The sequence below is a fragment of the Chiloscyllium plagiosum genome, unplaced genomic scaffold (assembly GCF_037043375.1).
Source record: "Chiloscyllium plagiosum isolate Xiang-an unplaced genomic scaffold, Cpla_swu_hap1 HiC_scaffold_39, whole genome shotgun sequence".
NCBI classification, from domain to species: domain Eukaryota; kingdom Metazoa; phylum Chordata; class Chondrichthyes; order Orectolobiformes; family Hemiscylliidae; genus Chiloscyllium; species Chiloscyllium plagiosum.
This window is the reverse complement of record NW_028270177.1, coordinates 15783177-15802402: the sequence shown is the minus strand read 5'-3', so window position 1 is coordinate 15802402 and position 19226 is coordinate 15783177. Positions and strand designations below refer to the sequence as shown.

Below are 19226 nucleotides of genomic sequence, written 5' to 3'. Positions count from 1 at the left end.
CACAAGATCATAGAGTAATTTTCAGATTACATCTTGACAATAAGCACCATGGTGCAAAGAAAAATCTGATTTCTTGTTTAAACTCTTTGTTTCAGAATGGAACTGCAGGAGGGCGGTGGACAATGGATACATCCACAGGCTCCTGAAGTTGTATCAGGATTGGCACCAACGAGATACACAGAACAAGTTCATCTCCATTCACAAAGCTCTGCTTAACTGCATTAAGAATATGACAAACATCCAGGCTGGGAAGAAAGCCTTTCTGCAGGCAGACGGCATGCGGGTCCTGCTCAGTGCCTCACAGGTGGGTAGCAGCATTGCTGAGAAAAGACCATCAAGCATCCTCACTGTTTAGTCAGCACTGTTTCAACTCAACAGGGACTTTAACCAAGATTGCTTCTTTAATTTGAACTGATTCGTTGAGAGCAGAACACTAGAGGTACTGTGAGGGAGACACTGCTGTTACATGGGGGGATCTGGACAGTGGATTTGTGAGGTAGAGTGATGTTAGGGTACCACATACACTGAGGCGAAAGTGAGGCCTGCAGATGCTGGAGATTAGAGTCGAGAGTGTGGGGCTGGAGAAGCACAGCTGGTCAGGCAGCATCTGAGGAGCAGGAGAATTGACATTTTGGGCAAAAGCCCTTCATCAGGAATTGCCCGAAATGATGCTTTTCCTGCTCCTCGGATGCTGCCTGACCTGCTGTGTTTTTCCAGCACCATACCCTCTATTACACTGGTTAATCAAGGTCATGCCTTCGCAACGTAGTCACCCTCAGGTTAAACTCATCACCAACTGTCTCTCCCACTCTACTGAAAGAGCAGCACTTTGGGAATATGGAGACTTTACTAACATTACAACAATCTGACTGCAACCTGGTAGGTGGTGTCCCTCCAATAAAAAGATCTTCCATCTTACTGGAGAATCAAAAGTTCACTGATGTCACTTAGGGAAGGAAGATGCCGTTCTTACTGGGTCTAACTTACCTGTGACTCCAGACCCACAGAGGGTAGTTGACTCTTAACTACCCTCTGGAATAATTCGGGATGGGCAATAACTGCTGCCTAGCCAGCGACTCCCTCATCACATGAATGAATTAAGAGAAAAGGCTGGATTGTTGTTTTCTTGTTTCTCCTCATAACTATTAATAATTAATATTTATAGCCATGAGGACAGGCCATCAGCTCATGACAGGATACGTAAGAGTCGAAATGAAAATGATTGTTGTTAAAACACAGGGGCTTAGCAGGAGCGAAAAATGTACCTTCTTTCCAAAAGCAGTATTGAAGGGGAACGCATGTCTCCATGGCGATAACGAGTTGGATTTTCAGCATTCTGGAGTGATTGCACTGGTTTCTTCCTTCTCTAGGCTTATGGCAGTAGTCCAGGCCTACAGCCCGTGATCAAGTTGGCAACACAAGTCATGCGGAAGTGTCACCCCAAACAGCCTCTTCCTTTGTTAACAGTTAGAAGTTGCTATTCATTTTTACTCCCGAACGCAGCGGACTCGCAGCCACTGGCCTGTCCCAGTATGTTTCCTCAAGGTGAGATCCTATTGACCTGCCTGCATTTCTGTTGATGAAAGGACACGTTTTGCTGACACGTTGCAGCCATCAGACAGGTGCAATCTCCATAGTAACACCTCTACCAATCAGAGTCCAATAGTCAACCAATCAGCTCTTTACTTTCCTACAATATAAATGTTGGTTTTGCCCCTTGACATTTTATTCTTGCTAATTGCCCTGATGAGTGCAGGACAAGAAACTTTGACAAAATGCATCTCTTTTCAGCCACATTCAGGTTTTATGCTGTCAAGGGACAATTCTGGTTACTTTCACTTGGTTTTGCATTTATAAATATCACAAGATTATAACACCATTGAGAATGAGCAGGAGTTGGCCAATCAACCACTTGAACCCATCATAGCTGATCTCACAGTGGCCTTAACTTAATTGTCTTGCCTGTTGCCTAAAACCCTTGACTCTAGTGAGTTTTGAGAAGATCTGTAGCTCAGGTTAAGGTTTTGGATGTAGGTTTGCTCACTGAGCTGGAAGGTCCAGAATGCAGCAGAGGCTGGGTCATTGAATATATTTAAGGTTGAGTTAGACGTATTTTAATTGACAAGAGAGTCAAGGGTTCGGATTGTTTGCCGGGCTGGAAGGTTCATTTTCAGACGTTTCGTCACCATACTAGGTACCATCTTCAATGAGCTTCCAGACGAAGCACTAGTGGTGCAGCCCACTTTCTATTTATATATTTGAGTCACCAATGGCATCACCAACCTGAGGAAACTCAAACATATAAATAGAAAGTGGGCTGCACCACTAGTGCTTCATTTGGAGGCTCACTGAAGATGTTACCGTGTATGGTGATGAAATATCTGAAAACGAACCTTCCAGCTCAGCAAACAATCTGAACCCTTGACTCTCTCGTCAATTAAAATATGTCTAACTCAACCTTAAATATATTCAATGACCCAGCCTCTGCTGCATTCTGGGGAACAGACTTCCAAAATGTAAAGATTCTCTGAGAGATGTCTTTCTTCCTCATCTCCACCTTAAATGGAAGACCCCTCATTTTTATACCATGGCCCTTTGTTCTACTTTCCCCCACTTGGGGAATTATTTCTCAGTGAGCAGGTTATCACCCCTCAGAATCTTCGATGAATCAATAAGGTTACTTCTCACTCTTCCAAATGAGTTTAGGCCCAATGTGCTCGGCCATTGCAGGAGATAATACTACCATCATCCACTCTGTGAAGATGTCAGCAAATGCTGGAGGCCATGAATGTGCAGAAAAAAGAGGAAATCCAAAGTTTCCATCAAAAGAAACCTTGCTCCTCCACAATGACAATGCTAGCTTAGATGGAAAGCTTCTACAGATCACTGATTTGATATGTATCTATGCTGTCACTGTCACCATCAAAAAAATGAACAATTTCTGCCTTGTTCAGAGCTACAACTAGGTTTCTAACGGTTACCAAATCATAATCACTGCTAAACAACTTCTCCAGGCTTGAGAATCTAATCTTATAACAGCAGAATGTCATAGAGTCAGAGAGTCATAGAGATGTTCAGCATTGAAACAGACCCTTCGATCCAACTCGCCCATGCCAACCAGATATGTAATCTAGTCCCATTTGCTAGCACTTGGCCCATATCACTCTAAATCCTTCCTATTCATATACCCATCCAGATGCCTTTTAAATGTTGTAATTGTACCAGCCTCCACCACTTCCTCTGGCAGCTCATTCCATACATGTACATCAGCCTCTGTGTGAAAAAGTTGACCTTTCGGTCCATTTGAAATTTTTCCCCCCTCACCCTAAATGTGTGCCTTCTAGTTCTGGACTCCCCCAACACATGGAAATTCTCTACAAAGATAAATAAATAAATTGATTTTTGAAATACTTCCTCATGGTTTGATGCTGTAAGGACAGCCCTTAGTTTAGGTGATACTATTTGTAAGCCTGTACGATACACTCTATGTTGACCTATAGCATAATTTTACAGGATTATATGTCAGACCACATTATAGATAACTGTGTATCATGGACCCAGTCTTTTGTTGCTGAAATCCAAGTAGATGTGTCAATGTCAATGAGTAGGACATTCTTTAACAGATCAATGAATGTCTCAGCACCAAATGCAAAACACAATATTGTTACATACCAGACCAAACCCCTCCCCCTCAAAATATTTTAAGAAAATAGCCTGGACTCCAAAGTTTTCTTATTTTTCAAGGCAAGTGTAACGCGTTATGTTCTGGATGTAAGTCGATTGGTCAGACTACCAATCTTGAAGCAAAACACATTTTATTCATACACTACAATTAAAATGTAAAACAAAAGAAAAATTGGAAAACTTAACTGAATAATAGATTATTTAACTACTAAACAGCAACTGTAATAATATAGTAACATCTTATCAACACACCCTTGGCAAAGTCAAAGTCAGTAAGATATATTATCTCACATGCAATTCTCCATTCCAGGAGGAAAGGACATCAAGAGAAAACTCTGAGAGAGGGAGATCTCTAATGTTTTGCTGTAGCAGGGGGAATTGTATAGCAGCTTCCAAACCCCAACAGCTATTGAAAGCTAAACCAAAATCTTGCTTCTGTCGGAGCTTAACCGCACCCGTTCGGGCTGCCTCTATTGTTCCAACTTTTAAAAACACCAAGCCTTCACAAGCAGTTTACTTTATTGGCCACCTCTATCTCAACCTCTCTTCAAAAACAAATCAGGACAAAATATACCTCCTACAGCCATAGTGTCATCACAGCATCAATGATAAGAATTATACAACTGTCAACTAAAGTAAAATCTCTAGATGACAGTAAACAAGGATAATGACTCATAATATACTCATTATTATCTAAATTATGAAGATAAGTGTCGAGGATTGGGATAACAGAGCTGTGTGTTTGTATAGAGGTCATTGCAATGAAAGAAGATGATGAAGAACAGGATGATGAAGACAACATTGAGAATGAAGAACCAGTGTGTAATGAAGATGTAAGTAATTGTAATGAAGTGAAGGCAGTAGAAAAAGGCAAAACTATCATTGGGTTTAAGTATAAGTCCAGCTGGCTGATATATTATATAAATAACTTACATCTTCTAAAATGCAGCTCAAGATATTGAAATCGAAATGTTGTACGTCAGACAAAGTGTTAATAAGCAAAAGTGGGGAAGATTAAATGGGAACCAAAGGAATAGTCAAAGAGAATTATTTTGAGGAAGTCTTAAAGATATAGGCTTGAGGTGACAGACTGGTGGAGGCTGCACAGGCAGATCCATGGGGTAAAAGTCTCAGAACTAAAGGACAAAGAGACCTTGGAGTGCAGGTTCATAACTCCTTGAAAGTGAAGTCACAGGTAGATAGGACAGTGAAGACGGCATTTGGTATGCTTTCCTTTATTGGTCAGAGTATTGAGTACAGGAGTTGGGAGGTCATGTTGCAGCTGTACAGGACATTGGTTAGGCCACTGTTGGAATATTGCGTGCAATTCTGGTCTCCTTCCTATCAGAAAGATGTTGTGAAACTTGAAAGGGTTCAGAAGAGATTTACAAGGATGTTGCCAGGGTTGGAAGATTTTGCTATAGGGAGAGGCTGAACAGGCTGGGGCTGTTTTCCCCGAAAAGTTGGAGGCTGAGGGGTGACCTTATAGAGGTTTACAAAATTATGAGGGGCAGAGGGCATAGGTTTAGGGTGAGAGGGGAAAGGTATAAAAGAGACCTAAGGGGCAATATTTTCACACAGAGAGTGGTATGTGTATGGAATGAGCTGCCCGAGGAAGTGGTGGAGGCTGGTACAATTGCAACATTTAAGAGGCCTTTGGATGGGTATATGATTAGGAAGGGTTAGGAGGGATATGGGATGGGTGCTGGCAGGTGGGACTAGATTGGGTTGGGATATCTGGTCGGCATGGACGGGTTGGACCGAAGGGTCTGTTTCCGTGCTGTACATCTCTTTGACTCTATGACTGACTACCAATGATTGGGTGTAGATGAGAACTATTCCATTGTTAGGGGAACAGAGGTTGTCTGTGGAAATACAAAACAAGAAGTTATAAGAATCAATCATGAAGCTGTGGGCATGTGTATATGTAGCCTGTATCTGGAGTCAGGGGTTTGAGATGACCGCAGAAGCAAAGATCCCACCCGATGGATTTTGAGTTGATTCACACCTCAATGATGGATTTAGAGACAAGAGATTTTGATTTTGGACCAATTCAACTTTGTTAAGTGACGCAATGTCATGAGATGGGAAATTAGACAAGAATTTAAAGTCAATTTATTAAGCATGGGGACTTGATAGAATTATCATTCTATTGTTCCTGAATCCTTTCCCCTCTCTATCACTGTGACGTCTTTGCACCCCCTACTCACACTTTATACACGTCTTGATTCAGCCTGTTGTACACTCCCATTATTTCCCCACTTCAGGCAACTCCGTATTCAGCATCTAAACCCCACACTCTGGTATTCTCACTTAAATCCCCACCTCTTCCCTTTTCACTCTCAGGATCCTCCCTGATCTTTATCTGAGAAATTGTGCATTGTACTAATATATTGCTGAAATATCCCAAACCCGCTCATTTACAGCAGTATTCATAAATGCAGGCACACGTCATGGCAATTGCAAAGAGAAATGAATGGTGGGAGTGGGAAATGCCACGTGAAATGACATTTAAAGGGATGGGCACCTTTAAAAGGCAGTACCACAAGGTTAGGAGAAAATGAAGATTGCAGATGCTGGAGATCAGAGTTGAGAGTGTGGTGCTGGAAAAGCAAGGCATAAGCCCTCCATCAGGAATGATGCCCGAAACGCCGATTCTCCTGCTCCTCGGATGCCGCGTGATCCCCAGTATCACAAGGTTAGCTGAGAATCTGGAAAACTGGAAAGCTTCAATGTATTCATTATCTGCCTCTTCTAGGCAGAAGGTACATGGGTTTGCAAACACAAACTAATGGGAAATAAATCGCATATGAAAACTTGAAGTCACAGCTCACTCATTCTGTGCATGTTTGGAGCAGATGTGTGCTGAGTGTGGTATTTGCTGAAAGGGCTCATGCCCGAAACGTCGATTCTCCTGCACCTTGGATGCTGCCTGACCTGCTGCGCTTTTCCAGCACCACATTTTCAGTTCTGATCTCCAGCATCTGCAGTCCTCACTTTCTCCTGAGTGTGGTATTTCCCCAGATGACCACTCCTGGCACTATGTGGTATCTGCCACCTCTTACCAATGTGTGGTACTGGGTCAGTGATGTACCAGTTAGCTCACTGTCACCTGAGCTCCTTGCTTTGTGTTGGGCTGAGCTGATGATTACTGGTGAGGATACACCACTGTAGAATATCAGCCGAAGGGGTCCTCTCCTTAGGTCATAAGAAGATTTGTCAGATGATTGCAATAAGCACAACTGGATTTGGTCAGGCAGAATTATTAAGACCTTCAGGAGCAGGTACAGATCCATTTTACCCCTTAGAAATTAAGATCCGATCTCTTTGTCTCTACCTATGCACAGACTGCGTGTGACCCCAGTAAGATGGAATAAATGGGGAGAGGAACTATAACCTGCACCAAGGCCAGAAAGAACAACGACAGATCGACTCCTGACCCAAGCACAGTGATGTCTCACAGCACAGAGTGATACACGATCATCCCGCACCCCCACTTCAGGGACCCCACCTCCCACAGTGACAGGGACCCCACCCCCAAAGTCCACAGGGATCCCATCCCCAAAGTAAAGCCCCCACCGTGACCCAATACCCACCCAACAGTGACCCCCCACAGGGACCCCAACCCCACAGTAACCCACCCCATAGTAAACCCCCACAGTGACCCCATACAGTGACCCGACCCCCACATAACAGTGACCCCACCCCCACAATGACCCCCCACAGTGACCCCACACCCACAGTGAGCCCACCCCCACAGTGACCCCACATAACAGTGACTCCACACCCACAGTGACCCCACATAACAGTAAACCCCCCACCCCCACAGTGACTCCACCCCCACAGTGACTCCATCCCTACGGTGACTCCACCTCCACAGTGACCCCACATAACAGTAACCCACACCCCCACAGTGACCCCACATAACAGTAACCCCCCCACCCCCACAGTGACTCCACCCCCACAGTGACTCCATCCCTACGGTGACTCCACCTCCACAGTGACCCCACATAACAGTAACCCACACCCCCACAGTGACCCCACATAACAGTGACCCCACCCCCACAGTGACCCCACCCCCACAGTGACCTCACTCCCATAGTGACTCCACTCCCACAGTGACCCCACATCCACAGTGACCCCACACCCACAGTGACTCCACCCCCACAGTGACCCCACTCCCACAGTGACTCTATCCCCACCCCCACAATGACCCCACACCCACAGTGACCTGAACGCCCTGCAGTGACCCCACACCCACAGTGACCCCAATGCCCCGCAGTGACCCCACTGCCTCACAGTGACCCCACCCCCACAGTGACTCCACCCCCCACAGCCACCCCATCCCCACAGTGACCCCACACCCACAGTGACCCCAATGCCCCACAGTGACCCTACCCCCCCCCCACACAGTGACTCCACTCCCACAGTGACCCCACCCTGCAGAGACCCTACTCCTCACCCCCCCATCGTGAACCTGCTCCCCCATGGTGACCGCATCCCCACTAAGCACAATGAGGCATGTCCAAATGCCACTGCTGCAGTAGACCCACACCCCTACAGTGACCTCACCTCCACAGTCACCCCACCTCCACAGTCACCCCAACTCCCAGAGGACAGTAACCTTTACTCCCCACAGTGGCCCCACCCCTACAGTGACCCCACCTCTACAGTGACCCCACCCCCACAGTCACCCCAACCCCCAGAGGACAGTAATCTTTATTCTCCCACAGTACCACTCCCACAGTGGCCCCACCCCTACAGTGACCCCACCTCCACATTGACTCCAACCCCTGGAGCACAGTAACCCCTACTCCCCCATAATGGCCCCACACCCACACAGTGGCCCCACCCCCACAGTGACCCCATCCCTACAGTGACCCACCCCCACATTGGCCCTCCCCCTACAGTGACCCCCACCCCCACATTGGCTCCAACCCCTGGAGCACAGTGGCCCCACCCCTACAATTATTTTTTACAAAATGAAAACAAATTCCCAGCTGTAGTATAACAATTTTGCCAGAAATCAAATTAATTTCACGTCATGCTTGCATTAATCTGTGACAGCCTTTGATTCCGAATTAGAAGGTTTTGGGTTCTAAATCCATGTTGGGGCTTGAGAATGTAACATAGCCTGACATCTCAGTACTGGGGGAATTGCTGCATTGCCTGAAACACTCTTCTTTCGATAAGACAGTAAACAGAGTCCATTATGGCTTCATCCACTCGTCCAGGTGCTTGTCAAAGATCTCTTCATATTGTGTGAAGAAAAACAGAGCGTTTTCTTGCGTTCTAGCCTGGGGCAATATAACTAAATTCATTCATCTCTGAGCTATTTGTGGCAACTGAAATGTGCAGTAATTGTCATATTTGCATATTTAACAGTCGAAAAATTAATTAATTGTGTGGAGTGCCGAGAAGCATTTCAATATAATGAGGAGCTAGATAAAGGCAAACATTAGTTTTGAACTTGAATATGTTTCCCCTTATTTGTTTAAGGATGATGATCTTGAAACAGATTTAACAAGACTGAGGCCAAATCCACAACTCGATAGAGCTGTGGAGGAGCTCAAACAATATGAAAGACTTTGCCCAGAACTTACTGGATATTTTCAGGTGAGGTCTGAGAATTTGTTTAGTGCTCAATAACCATTGTGTTGTTGTTGGTTAAGTATTAAATGATCTTACTAACATAGAGCTTCCTGGGGGTGGTCAGTGGTGATTATTTCATAAGCCAAAAGCAGTAATAGTTCTTGGGATCAGTACAAGAAATTAGTTTTTAATGAGAAAATTTGAGCTCAAGTGGTATGTAAAAAAAAACACCAAATGAAGTATCTATCTGTTTGAATATAATATTTCTAGCAACTAATTTCTGTCTTAATGAAAACCTTCTGATTAGTTCAACAGAGGTTTATGTTTCTTTATTCGGTTTAGAGTTAGTATCAAACACCCTGCCTCTGAAAGAAACAGTTTGACTTATTTTGGAAATGTTTCTACTGTCTCACATCTTCCAATCTCTTGGACCACATTAAGTGTGGAAGATTTTCTCAAATCTACAATTATAATGACTGCCACATTTGCCTTGTCCATCAAGCCTGTCACTTCCTTAAGTAACTGAACGGAGTTAACAGACATGATGTCTCTTTAATGAAGTCCTTCAGACTGGTTTCAACTGCTGCCATGGAAACAACTTTTTGATATTCTGTCCTCACGGACTCTGCCAACCTCAGTCTGTTGTTGGGCGTCTATACTGCGCTCTTGAGGCTATCATAGACCACACCTACTCTGGGGAGATCTATCTCTGTAAATACCTTATCTAAGATTGATTATTAGACAGTGAAGACTGCAGATGCTGGAAGTCAGAGTCAATGGCTGTGAAGATGGAAAAGCACAGCCGGTCAGGCAGCATCTGGGGAGCAGGAAAGTCAGCATTGCGGGCCATGCCGTCCTGATGAAGGGCTTTTGCCTGATTCTCCTGTTCCTTGTGTGCTGCCTGACCTGCTGTGCTTTTCCAGCAACACACTCTCAATATCCAGCATCTGCAGTCTCAGTTTCACCTGGCCAACACCCTTCGTCAGGACGGGGGAGGGGGAGGGGATCCCAGAAGTCAATAGAGGGAGGGAGAGTGGGGCTGGGGGAAGGGTATGTGGGACTAGCTATTGTCTGCTCTCTGGACATCCAATTAACTATTACTTACATACTCTGGTATTGTTTTGGGGTATTGTTTTCAATTCCCACTATGGCAGTTAGCAGCATTTGAATTCAATAAAAATCTAGAATTAAGAATTTAATGTGACTGTAAGTCTGTATGATTGTCAGGAAAAATCCACCTGGTTCATTAATGTCCTGTAGGGAAGGAAACTGCTGTCCTTACCTGGTCTGGACTAAGTGTGACTCCAGATTCACAGCAATGGGGTTGACTCTTAACTGCCCTCAGGGCAATTATGGATGGGCATTAAATGCAGGCCTAGCCAGTAAAGCCCTCATTCCATGAATGAACGAAAAGCTTAACAGATGAGGAAAGTTTGAGGACTCTGGGTTTATACTTGGTGCAGTTTAGAAGGATGAAGGGAGATCTAACTGAAATATGCAGAATAATGAATGGCCTGGACAGAGTAGATGTTGGGAAAATGTTTCCATTAATAGGAGAGACTAAGACCCGAGGGTATAGCCTTCGAGTAAAGGGAAGATCGTTTAGAACAGAGATAAGGAGAAACTTCTTCATCCAGAGAGTGGTGAATCTATGGAATTCATTGACACAGAAAGCTGTGGAGGCCAAGTCTATGAGTATATTTAAGACTGAGATGGATAAGTTCTTGAGTCTCAAGGGGATCAAGGGTTATGGGGAGAAAGTGGAAGAATGGGGTTGAGAAATTTATCAGTCATGACTGAATGGCAGAGCAGACTCAGTGGGCTGAATGGCCTATTTTCTGCTCCTATGTCTTATGGTCTAAACTAAAGTACAGATTTCAGATTACACTTCTCTCGTACAGTTGTCCCATTCGTTTCTCCTCTGAGTCTCAATGGCATGTGGCTGTTGATGTCATTGACATACACACATCATCTCATTCACAAACAGCCCTTCTTTCTGCTTCACTCTGCTTCCTTCAGGATGCCAATTTGATGATTCAGGTTGGTCTGCAGTTCTCTGCATTGCTCCTTTTACGCTGGGCAAATACCCAGCTGCTTAGCAAATGGGGGATATGGAGATCAGTAGGCAGACTGCTAATGGTCCCTTTGAGATACATGCATATTCAACCACATGCCTGACTTAAAGCGATCATGCATTGAAAGTAAAAGTGGACGCATAGAGCAAGGGAAATTAGAGGGAACCCTGACTCCAGAGTATTCTTGTGTAACTTTTTATGAAATGAGTTACTATCCATTTACTTTTGAAAACATCAAATTTAATGACTTCCTGATGATTAACATGATGATTAATGCTTCCAGTTCACCCACAGAAGGGATTCTTTTGCCGCAGAAAGTGGTTAAGGCCAAAACATTGCAAGCCTTCAAGAAGGAATTACTTATCGTTCTTAGGGCTAAAGCAATCAAAGGCAATGGGGAGAAAGCAGGAACAGAGTTTTCAATTCAGCTGAGATCATACTGAATGATGAAGTAGACTCTGAAGGGCTGAATGGCCTACTTGACACCTCTTTTCTATGTCTCCTTTTAAGTTTTCAAGTAATCCTCCAAAAGGCTATTCTAAAATGCGTCTAATTTAAATTATGATTAGATTAGATTCCCTACAGTGTGGAAACAGGTCCTTCAGCCCAAGCAGTCCACACTGACCCTCTGATGAGCAACCCACTCAGACCTATCTCCCTCTGACTAATGCACCAAACACTATGGACAATTTAGCGTGGCCAGTTCACCTGACCTGCACATCTTTGGACTGTGGGAGGAAACCGGAGTACCCGGAGGAAACCCACGCAGACACGTGGAGAATGTGCAAACTCCACACAGCCAGTCGCCCGAGGCTGGAATTGAACCCAGGTCCCTATTGCTGTGAGGCAGCTGTGCTCACACTGAGCCTCCGTGCTGCCCATTATTGGTTCCTTCTTTATTTATTTTGTTCTCCATCTGAGCCAGAGGTCTTGTCCTGTTTTAGTGCTGCAGCCCATCCATTATTTATTTATCTTTTCTAATATTTACTGGTGTCTCATTATAAATTCCACCTCCGCTTAGAATCCATTACATTTTTTGGAAGATTTTGCCTCCCCACCCCCTTTAACTTCCAGTTGTTTTATAAGACATCAAATTTAATGGCCTCCTGGGACTGTGTCGGTCAAACACGATTAACATTCCCAGTGTTTTTTCTACAACAATGCAGTCTTTAATTGTTGTAATGCATGGTTGCAGCTGCCCAGAAACATGAGGTGAGCCATCAAATGAGTTGTTGTGTACACAAAACTGAGCGAAACGCAATTCAAAGGAATCTGAGAGCAGCCCCAGGGGAAATTCGCTGGTGTACATACAACGGAATAAATTTAGGGTTGAAATCTAATCGCAAGCTTCAAATACTATAAAATACATGTTTAGCTGTCGCTGTGTAACATCTTTTGAATTCTTAGATTAAATTCTAACCACTTCATCACTTGCAGCTTTCCATTGAACTCTGATTATTTCATAAATGTAGAATAAATAGTCGCAAGAAGGTTGGGGGTGAAACTTTAACCTTCTCTCAGGTTGGCAGAAACTTTGGGCGAAGGGGGTGAAGTTAAAATATGAGTGATCTTGTGATGCCCTTTGTGGGGTTTTTAAGGCTGGTGTTTTCCCCTGCCAGCATGTAGTGTAGGGAAGGAATATGAAGAACAGGTCCTCGAGGGTCATAATCTCTGGATTACTGCCCGAGCCAGGTGCTAATTGGCATAGGAATGAGAAAGTTAGGGAAGTAAACACGTGGCGAAGAGATTGGTGTGGGGAAGAGGGATTCCATTTCATGGGACATTGGCATCAGCTTTGGAATTGGAGAGATTTGTACTGATGGAACGGTCTCCACCTGAACCGATCTGGAACCAGTGTTCTGGCGAAAAGAACAAATGGGGTGGTCACTAGAACTTTAAACTTGTGAGTCAGGGAAAAGGGAAAGGGAAAGCAACAGGGAGTATGGAGTCAAGTAGAAAGATAAGCAGCAGGTAAGCATGTGTGCAGGCTTTAAGTTCAAGGCAGGTTAGGAATGAAGCAAAAAGCAAGGATAACTTAGGACATATTACTAAAGGTGATGGAAATAACAAGGATAAGAAAATTAGCATTAAGGTACTTTACCTGAATGCTCGTAGTATTCATAACAAAGTAGATGAATTAACAGCAGAGATCATCGTGAATGATTATGATGTGGTAGGCATCACAGAGAGATGGTTGCATGGGGTTCAGAACTGGCAGTTAAACATCCAAGGATTTACAACTTATCGAAAAGACAGGGAGGTGGGCAGAGGGGGCTGGGTGGCCTTGTTAGTTAAAAATGAAATTAAATCTATGGCACTGAATGACATAGGGTCAGATGATATGGAGTCTGTGTGGGTGGAGTTGAGGAACCACAAAGGCAAAAAAACCATAATGGGAGTTATGTACAGACCTCCCAGCAGTGGTCAGGATCAGGGGCGCAAGATGTACCAGGAAATAGAGAAGGCATGTCAGAAAGGCAGGGTCACGGTGATTATGGGGTCCTCAATATGCACAGAGATTGGGTGAATAATGTTGCCGTTGGATCCAAAGAAAGGGAATTCATGGAATGCTTTCAGGATGGCTTTTTGGAACAGCTGTAACACAAGGGAGCAGGCTATTCTGGACTTAGTGTTATGTAATGAACCCAACTTTATAAAAGATCTTAAAGTAAGGGAACACTTAGGAGGCAGCAATCATAATATGGTAGAGTTCAGTCTGCAGTTTGAACGAGAGAAGGCCAAATCAGATGTAATGGTGTTACAATTTAATAAAGGTAATTACAGGGGCAAGGGAGAGGAACTGACGAAAATTGACTGGAAGCAGAGCCTAGTGGGAAGACAGTAGAGCAACAATGGCAGGAGTTTCTGGGTGTAACTGAGGACACAGTATGGAGGTTCATCCCAAAGAAAAGAAAGATTATCCGATGGGGGATTAGAGAGCCATGGCTGACAAAGGAAGTCAGGAAATGTATCATAGAAAAAGAGAGAGCCTATAAACATTGGGAAATCAGAAGATTGGGAAGACTACAAAAACAAACAGAGAAATAATGAAGGACAGGATCAAGTATGAAGGTAAGCTGGTCAGTAATATTAGAAATGATCGTAAAAGTTTCTTTCAATACATAAGAAACAAACAAGAGGCAAAAGTAGAAATTGGGCCATTCCAAATTGATGCAGGAAGGCTAGTGATAGGAGATAAGGAAATAGCTGAAGAAATTAATAAATACTTTGTGTCAGGCTTCACAGTGGAAGACATGAACAATATCCCAACAATTAAGGAGAGTCAGAGGGCAGAGTTGAGTATGTTAGCCATTACAAAAGAGAAAGTGCTAGAAAAGCTAAAAGGACTAAAAATTGGCCCCATTTGGAGTACTGTGTCCCGTTTTGGTCCCCACACCTCAGGAAGGACGTACTGTGACTGGAGCGTGTCCAGCGGAGATTCACACGGATGATCACTGGAATGGTAGGTCTAACATATGAGGAACGGTTGAGGATCCTGGGATTGTATTCATTGGAGTTTAGAAGATTAAGGGGAGATCTAATAGAAACTTACAAGATAATACATGGCTTGGAGAGGGTGGACGCTAGGAAATTGTTTCCGTTAGGCGAGGAGACTAGGACCCGTGGACACAGCCTTAGAATTAGAGGGGGTAAATTCAGAACAGAATTGCGGAGACATTTCTTCAGCCAGAGAGTGGTGGTCCTGTGGAATTCATTGCCGCAGAGTGCAGTGGAGGCTGGGACGCTAAATGTCTTCAAGGCAGAAATTGATAAATTCTTGATGTCACAAGGAATTAAGGGCTACGGGGAGAATGCGGGTAAGTGGAGTTGAAATGCTCATCAGCCATGATTGAATGGCGGAGTGGACTCGATGGGCCGAATGGCCTTACTTCCGCTCCTATGTCTTATTGTCTTATGGTCTTAAATTAATAAATCTCCTGGCCCCGATGGGCTACATCCTAAAGTTCTGAGGGAGGTGGCTGAACAAGTAGCGGAGGCATTTGGTGTAATCTTTCAAAAATCACTAGAGTCAGGGATAGTCCCAGATGATTGGAAAATTGCTGTTGTAACCCCCTTGGTCAAGAAAGGATCAAGACAAAAATGAAAAATTATAGGCCGATTAGCCTAATCTCGGTTGTAGGTAAAATTCTAGAATCCATCGTTAGAATGAGATTTCTAAAGTCTTGGAAGTGCAGGATTGGATCAGAACAAGTCAGCATGGATTTAGTAAGGGGAGGTCAGGCCTGACAAACCTGTTAGAATTCTTTGAAGAGGAAGCAGGTAGGTTAGACCAGTGAAACCCAGTGGATGTTATGTATCTAAACCTCCAAAAGGCCTTTGATAAGGTGCCTCATGGGGTGCTGCTGAGTAAGGTCAGGGCTTGAGGTGTTCGAGGTGGATTGGCATGGATTGAGGATTGGCTGTCTGACAGAAGGCAGAGAGTTGGGATAAAAGGTTCTTTTTCGGAATGGCAGCTAGTGATAAGTGGTGTCCCGCAGGGTTCAGTGTTGGGGCCGCAGCTGTTCACTTTATATATTAATGATCTGGATGAAGGGACTGGGGGGCATTCTGGTGAGGTTTGCCGATGATACGAAGTTAAGGGGACAGGCAATTAGTACTGAGGAGGTGGGGAGGCTGCAGAAAGATTTAGACAGTTTAGGAGAGTGTCCAGGAAATGGCTGATGAAATTCAATGTGAGCAAATGCGAGGTCTCGCACTTCGGAAAAAAGAATACAGGCATGGACTATTTTCTAAATGGTGAGAAAATTCATAAAGGCAAAGTACAAAGGGATCTGGGAGTGCCAGTCCAGGATTCTCTAAAGATTGACTTGCAGGTTGAGTCCGTGGTTAAGAAACCAAATGTAATGTTGTCATTTATCTCAAGAGGGTTGTAATGTAAAAGCAGTGATGTGCTACTGAGACTTTATGAAGTTCTGGTTGGGCCCCATTTGGAGTACTGTGTCCAGTTTTGGGTCCCACACCTCAGGAAGGACATACTGGCACTGGAGCGTGTCCAGCAGAGATTCACACAGATGATCCCTGGAATGGAAGGCCTAATATACGATGAACATCTGAGGATCCTGGATTTGTATTAATTAGAGTTTAGAAGGTTGAGGGGAGATCTAATTAAAACCTACAAGATAATGCATGGCTTAGCAAGGGTGGATGCTGGGAAAACTGTTTCCGAAAGGAGGGGATACTAGGACTCGTGGGCACAGCCTTAGAATTACAGGGGGTCAATTAAGAACGGAAATGAGGAGACATTTCTTCAGTCAGAGTGGTGGGCCTGTGGAATTCATTGCCACGGAACACGGTGGAGGGTGTGGCGTTAAATGTCTGCAAGGCAGAGATTGATAAATTCTTAATCTGTCAAGGAATTAAGGGCTACGGGAAGAGTGCAGGTAAGTGACATTGAAATGTCCATCAGCCATGACTGAGTGGCGGAGTGGACTCGATGGGCTGAATGGCCTTACTTCCACTCCTATGTTTTATGGTGTGGTTGGGTCATTTCATGGTGGCTCAGTAGGACCTGGGTTCAATTCCAGCCCTGGACGACTGTCTATGTGGAGTTTGCACATTTTCCCCGTGTCTGCGTGGGTTTCCTCTGGGTGCTCCGGTTTCCTCCCACAGTCCAAAGATGTGCAGGTCAGGTGAAATGGCCATGCTAAATTGCCCATAGTGTTAGGTACATTAGTCGGGGGTAAATATCGGGTAGATGAATGGGTCCGGGTGGGTTACTCTTCGGAGGGTCAGTGTGGAGTTGGTGCCTGTTTCCACACTGTAGGAAATCTAATCTAATTCCAACTGGCTGGGAGTGCTCTCTGAATCCACAGGGTTTTGTTTATAGCCTTGTATTCCTGGGCTTCACTATAAATCTCTAACTGTGACAGTAGCATAGTGATAATATCACTAGGTTAGTGACATAGGGACTTAAACTAATAGGCAAAACAGAAATTGCTGGATAAACTTATCAGGTCTGGCAGTATCTGTGGAGAGAAAAACAGAGTTAACATTTCACCTTCCGGTTGCCATCTGCTTTAATTCCCTCTCCCACTCCCCTGGCAACATGCCCATCCTTGGCCTCCTTCACTGTCAGAGTGAGGCCAAATAGAAACTGAGATACCTTATATTTTGCCTGGGGAGCTTACAGCCCAATGGTATCAACATTGACTTCACCAGCTTCAGAATCCCTCCACTTCCAGCCTTATCCCATGTCCAGCGACCCCCCTCCTCTTTGCCTCTCTGACCTGACCTAACCTGTCCGTCTTCCTACTCCCTTAGCTGCTCCACCCCTTCCACTGACCAATCACAATAACCCCGTACCTGCATCCACCTATCATCATCCTAACCCCCTTCCACCAGCCCCAACTTGCTCCCTCTACATAGGTCCAGGCTCCCTCCCCCTCAGTCCTGACGAAGGGGTTAATGTTCGAAATGTTGACTTTTCTGTTCCTTGGATGCTGTCTGACCTGCTGTGCTTTTCCAACATCACATCTATTGACTCCCCTTTGACAGTACACTGGATTCGAAATGGTAACTCTGCTCGTCTCTCCACCCAATGCAGCCAGACCTGCTAAGCTTCTCCAGGATTTTCTGCTTTTGTTTCAGATCCCTAGTATCTGCAGTTCATTGTTTTATTCCACCAACGGCTGGTAGAATTTAAGAATTCACTTCATGAATAAATACAGAGTTGAAAGTTGGTCTCAGTGATGTTGACCATGAAACTATCATCAGTCATCATAAAAGTGTGTCTAGTTCAGTAATACCTTTGAGAGAAGGAAATCTTTGGATCTATTTGTGATTCCAGAACCACTGTCATATGTTTGACTCTCAACTCTCCTCCAAAAAGGTCCTCTTGCAAGCCACTAAGTTCAAGAGAAATTAGAGATCTGTTGGTCTTCTCAGTGATGCTCATGTTCAGTGACATAATTTACAAGTATAATGTAAAGAGTATAATTATCTCCCAGTTGGTCGGAGGCCAGTAGGTTAAATCATAGACTAGCTGCCATTTCCCTCTGAATCTACCTGGCAACAAGCTAGAGGGATGTAATGACGAATCAGAAGCTCACAGCTCAAATAGATGCTGTCAGACAGAGGCGTTGCTGTTGGCATCATGTCAATCACTTCTCGCCGGAGCTGACTCTGTCACTGCACAGGCATCTGAAGCTCCATAGAGCCAAACTGTCTTGTCACAGCCTTGGGAAGGTTGATGCGTGATCTCCGTTTACACATACCAAACCCCCCTGGAACTTCAGGAATGTCTCACCAACAGTCAGTTGTCAGTTACCTCTCAGACCCCCCGCCATTGGCATCAGCTTTGTTATTGAGCATATTGTGCGTTGCAATGACAGGAAAACAGCTGTGCTGCAGGCATTGCAATCAGGAATACTTCAGTTTTGTACAGCGGGTTATTTGAGCCAAAAAGATGCAAAGTCTGAGTGTACTTTTCTTTCTGACACTAACAATATATAATTGTTGGGAACAGCAATGTTATCTCTTCTGAGGAAGTCATATCAGAGTTGAAGTGTTAACTCTGTTTCTTTCTCCAGACCAGTTGAGTTTCTCTCTAGAATTTTCAATCATATTATCCAATATGATTTCTTTGATTTGGAAGCAATACAGTGAGGAGAATCTGTAATTTCTTTAGAAGATCAGTGGAAGCTGTTACTGTTTGCTTAAATAAAGTTTGCAAACTTGTTAAAAAAAGCTCTTAGAGTCATAGAGGTGTACAGCATGGAAACAGACCCTTTCGTCCAACCTGTCCATGCCGACCAGATATCCCAACCCAATCTAGTCCCACTTGTCAGCACCCGGCCCATATCCCTCCAAACCCTTCCCATTCATATACCCATCCAAATGCCTCTTTAATGTTGC

The 19226-nt window shown here is 44.4% G+C and overlaps 1 protein-coding gene across 4 annotated transcripts in view; it reads left to right on the top strand.

Annotated features, from left to right (window-relative positions):
- agbl1 (AGBL carboxypeptidase 1) overlaps positions 1 to 19226 on the top strand; it is a 246003-nt gene that overhangs the window by 34904 nt on the left and 191873 nt on the right. For 3 of the 4 annotated variants that reach the window (XR_015753858.1, XM_043677060.2, XM_087981473.1), the window contains 4 exons: positions 96 to 304; positions 1371 to 1545; positions 4435 to 4517; positions 9184 to 9300. Coding sequence is in view for 3 of the 4 variants with exons in the window: in XM_043677060.2 (XP_043532995.2) it covers positions 96 to 304; positions 1371 to 1545; positions 4435 to 4517; positions 9184 to 9300 (584 nt within the window). In the remaining variant the exon portion in view is untranslated. The remainder of the gene's footprint in view (positions 1 to 95; positions 305 to 1370; positions 1546 to 4434; positions 4518 to 9183; positions 9301 to 19226) is intronic. The other variant, XM_087981474.1, reaches the window with a different exon arrangement.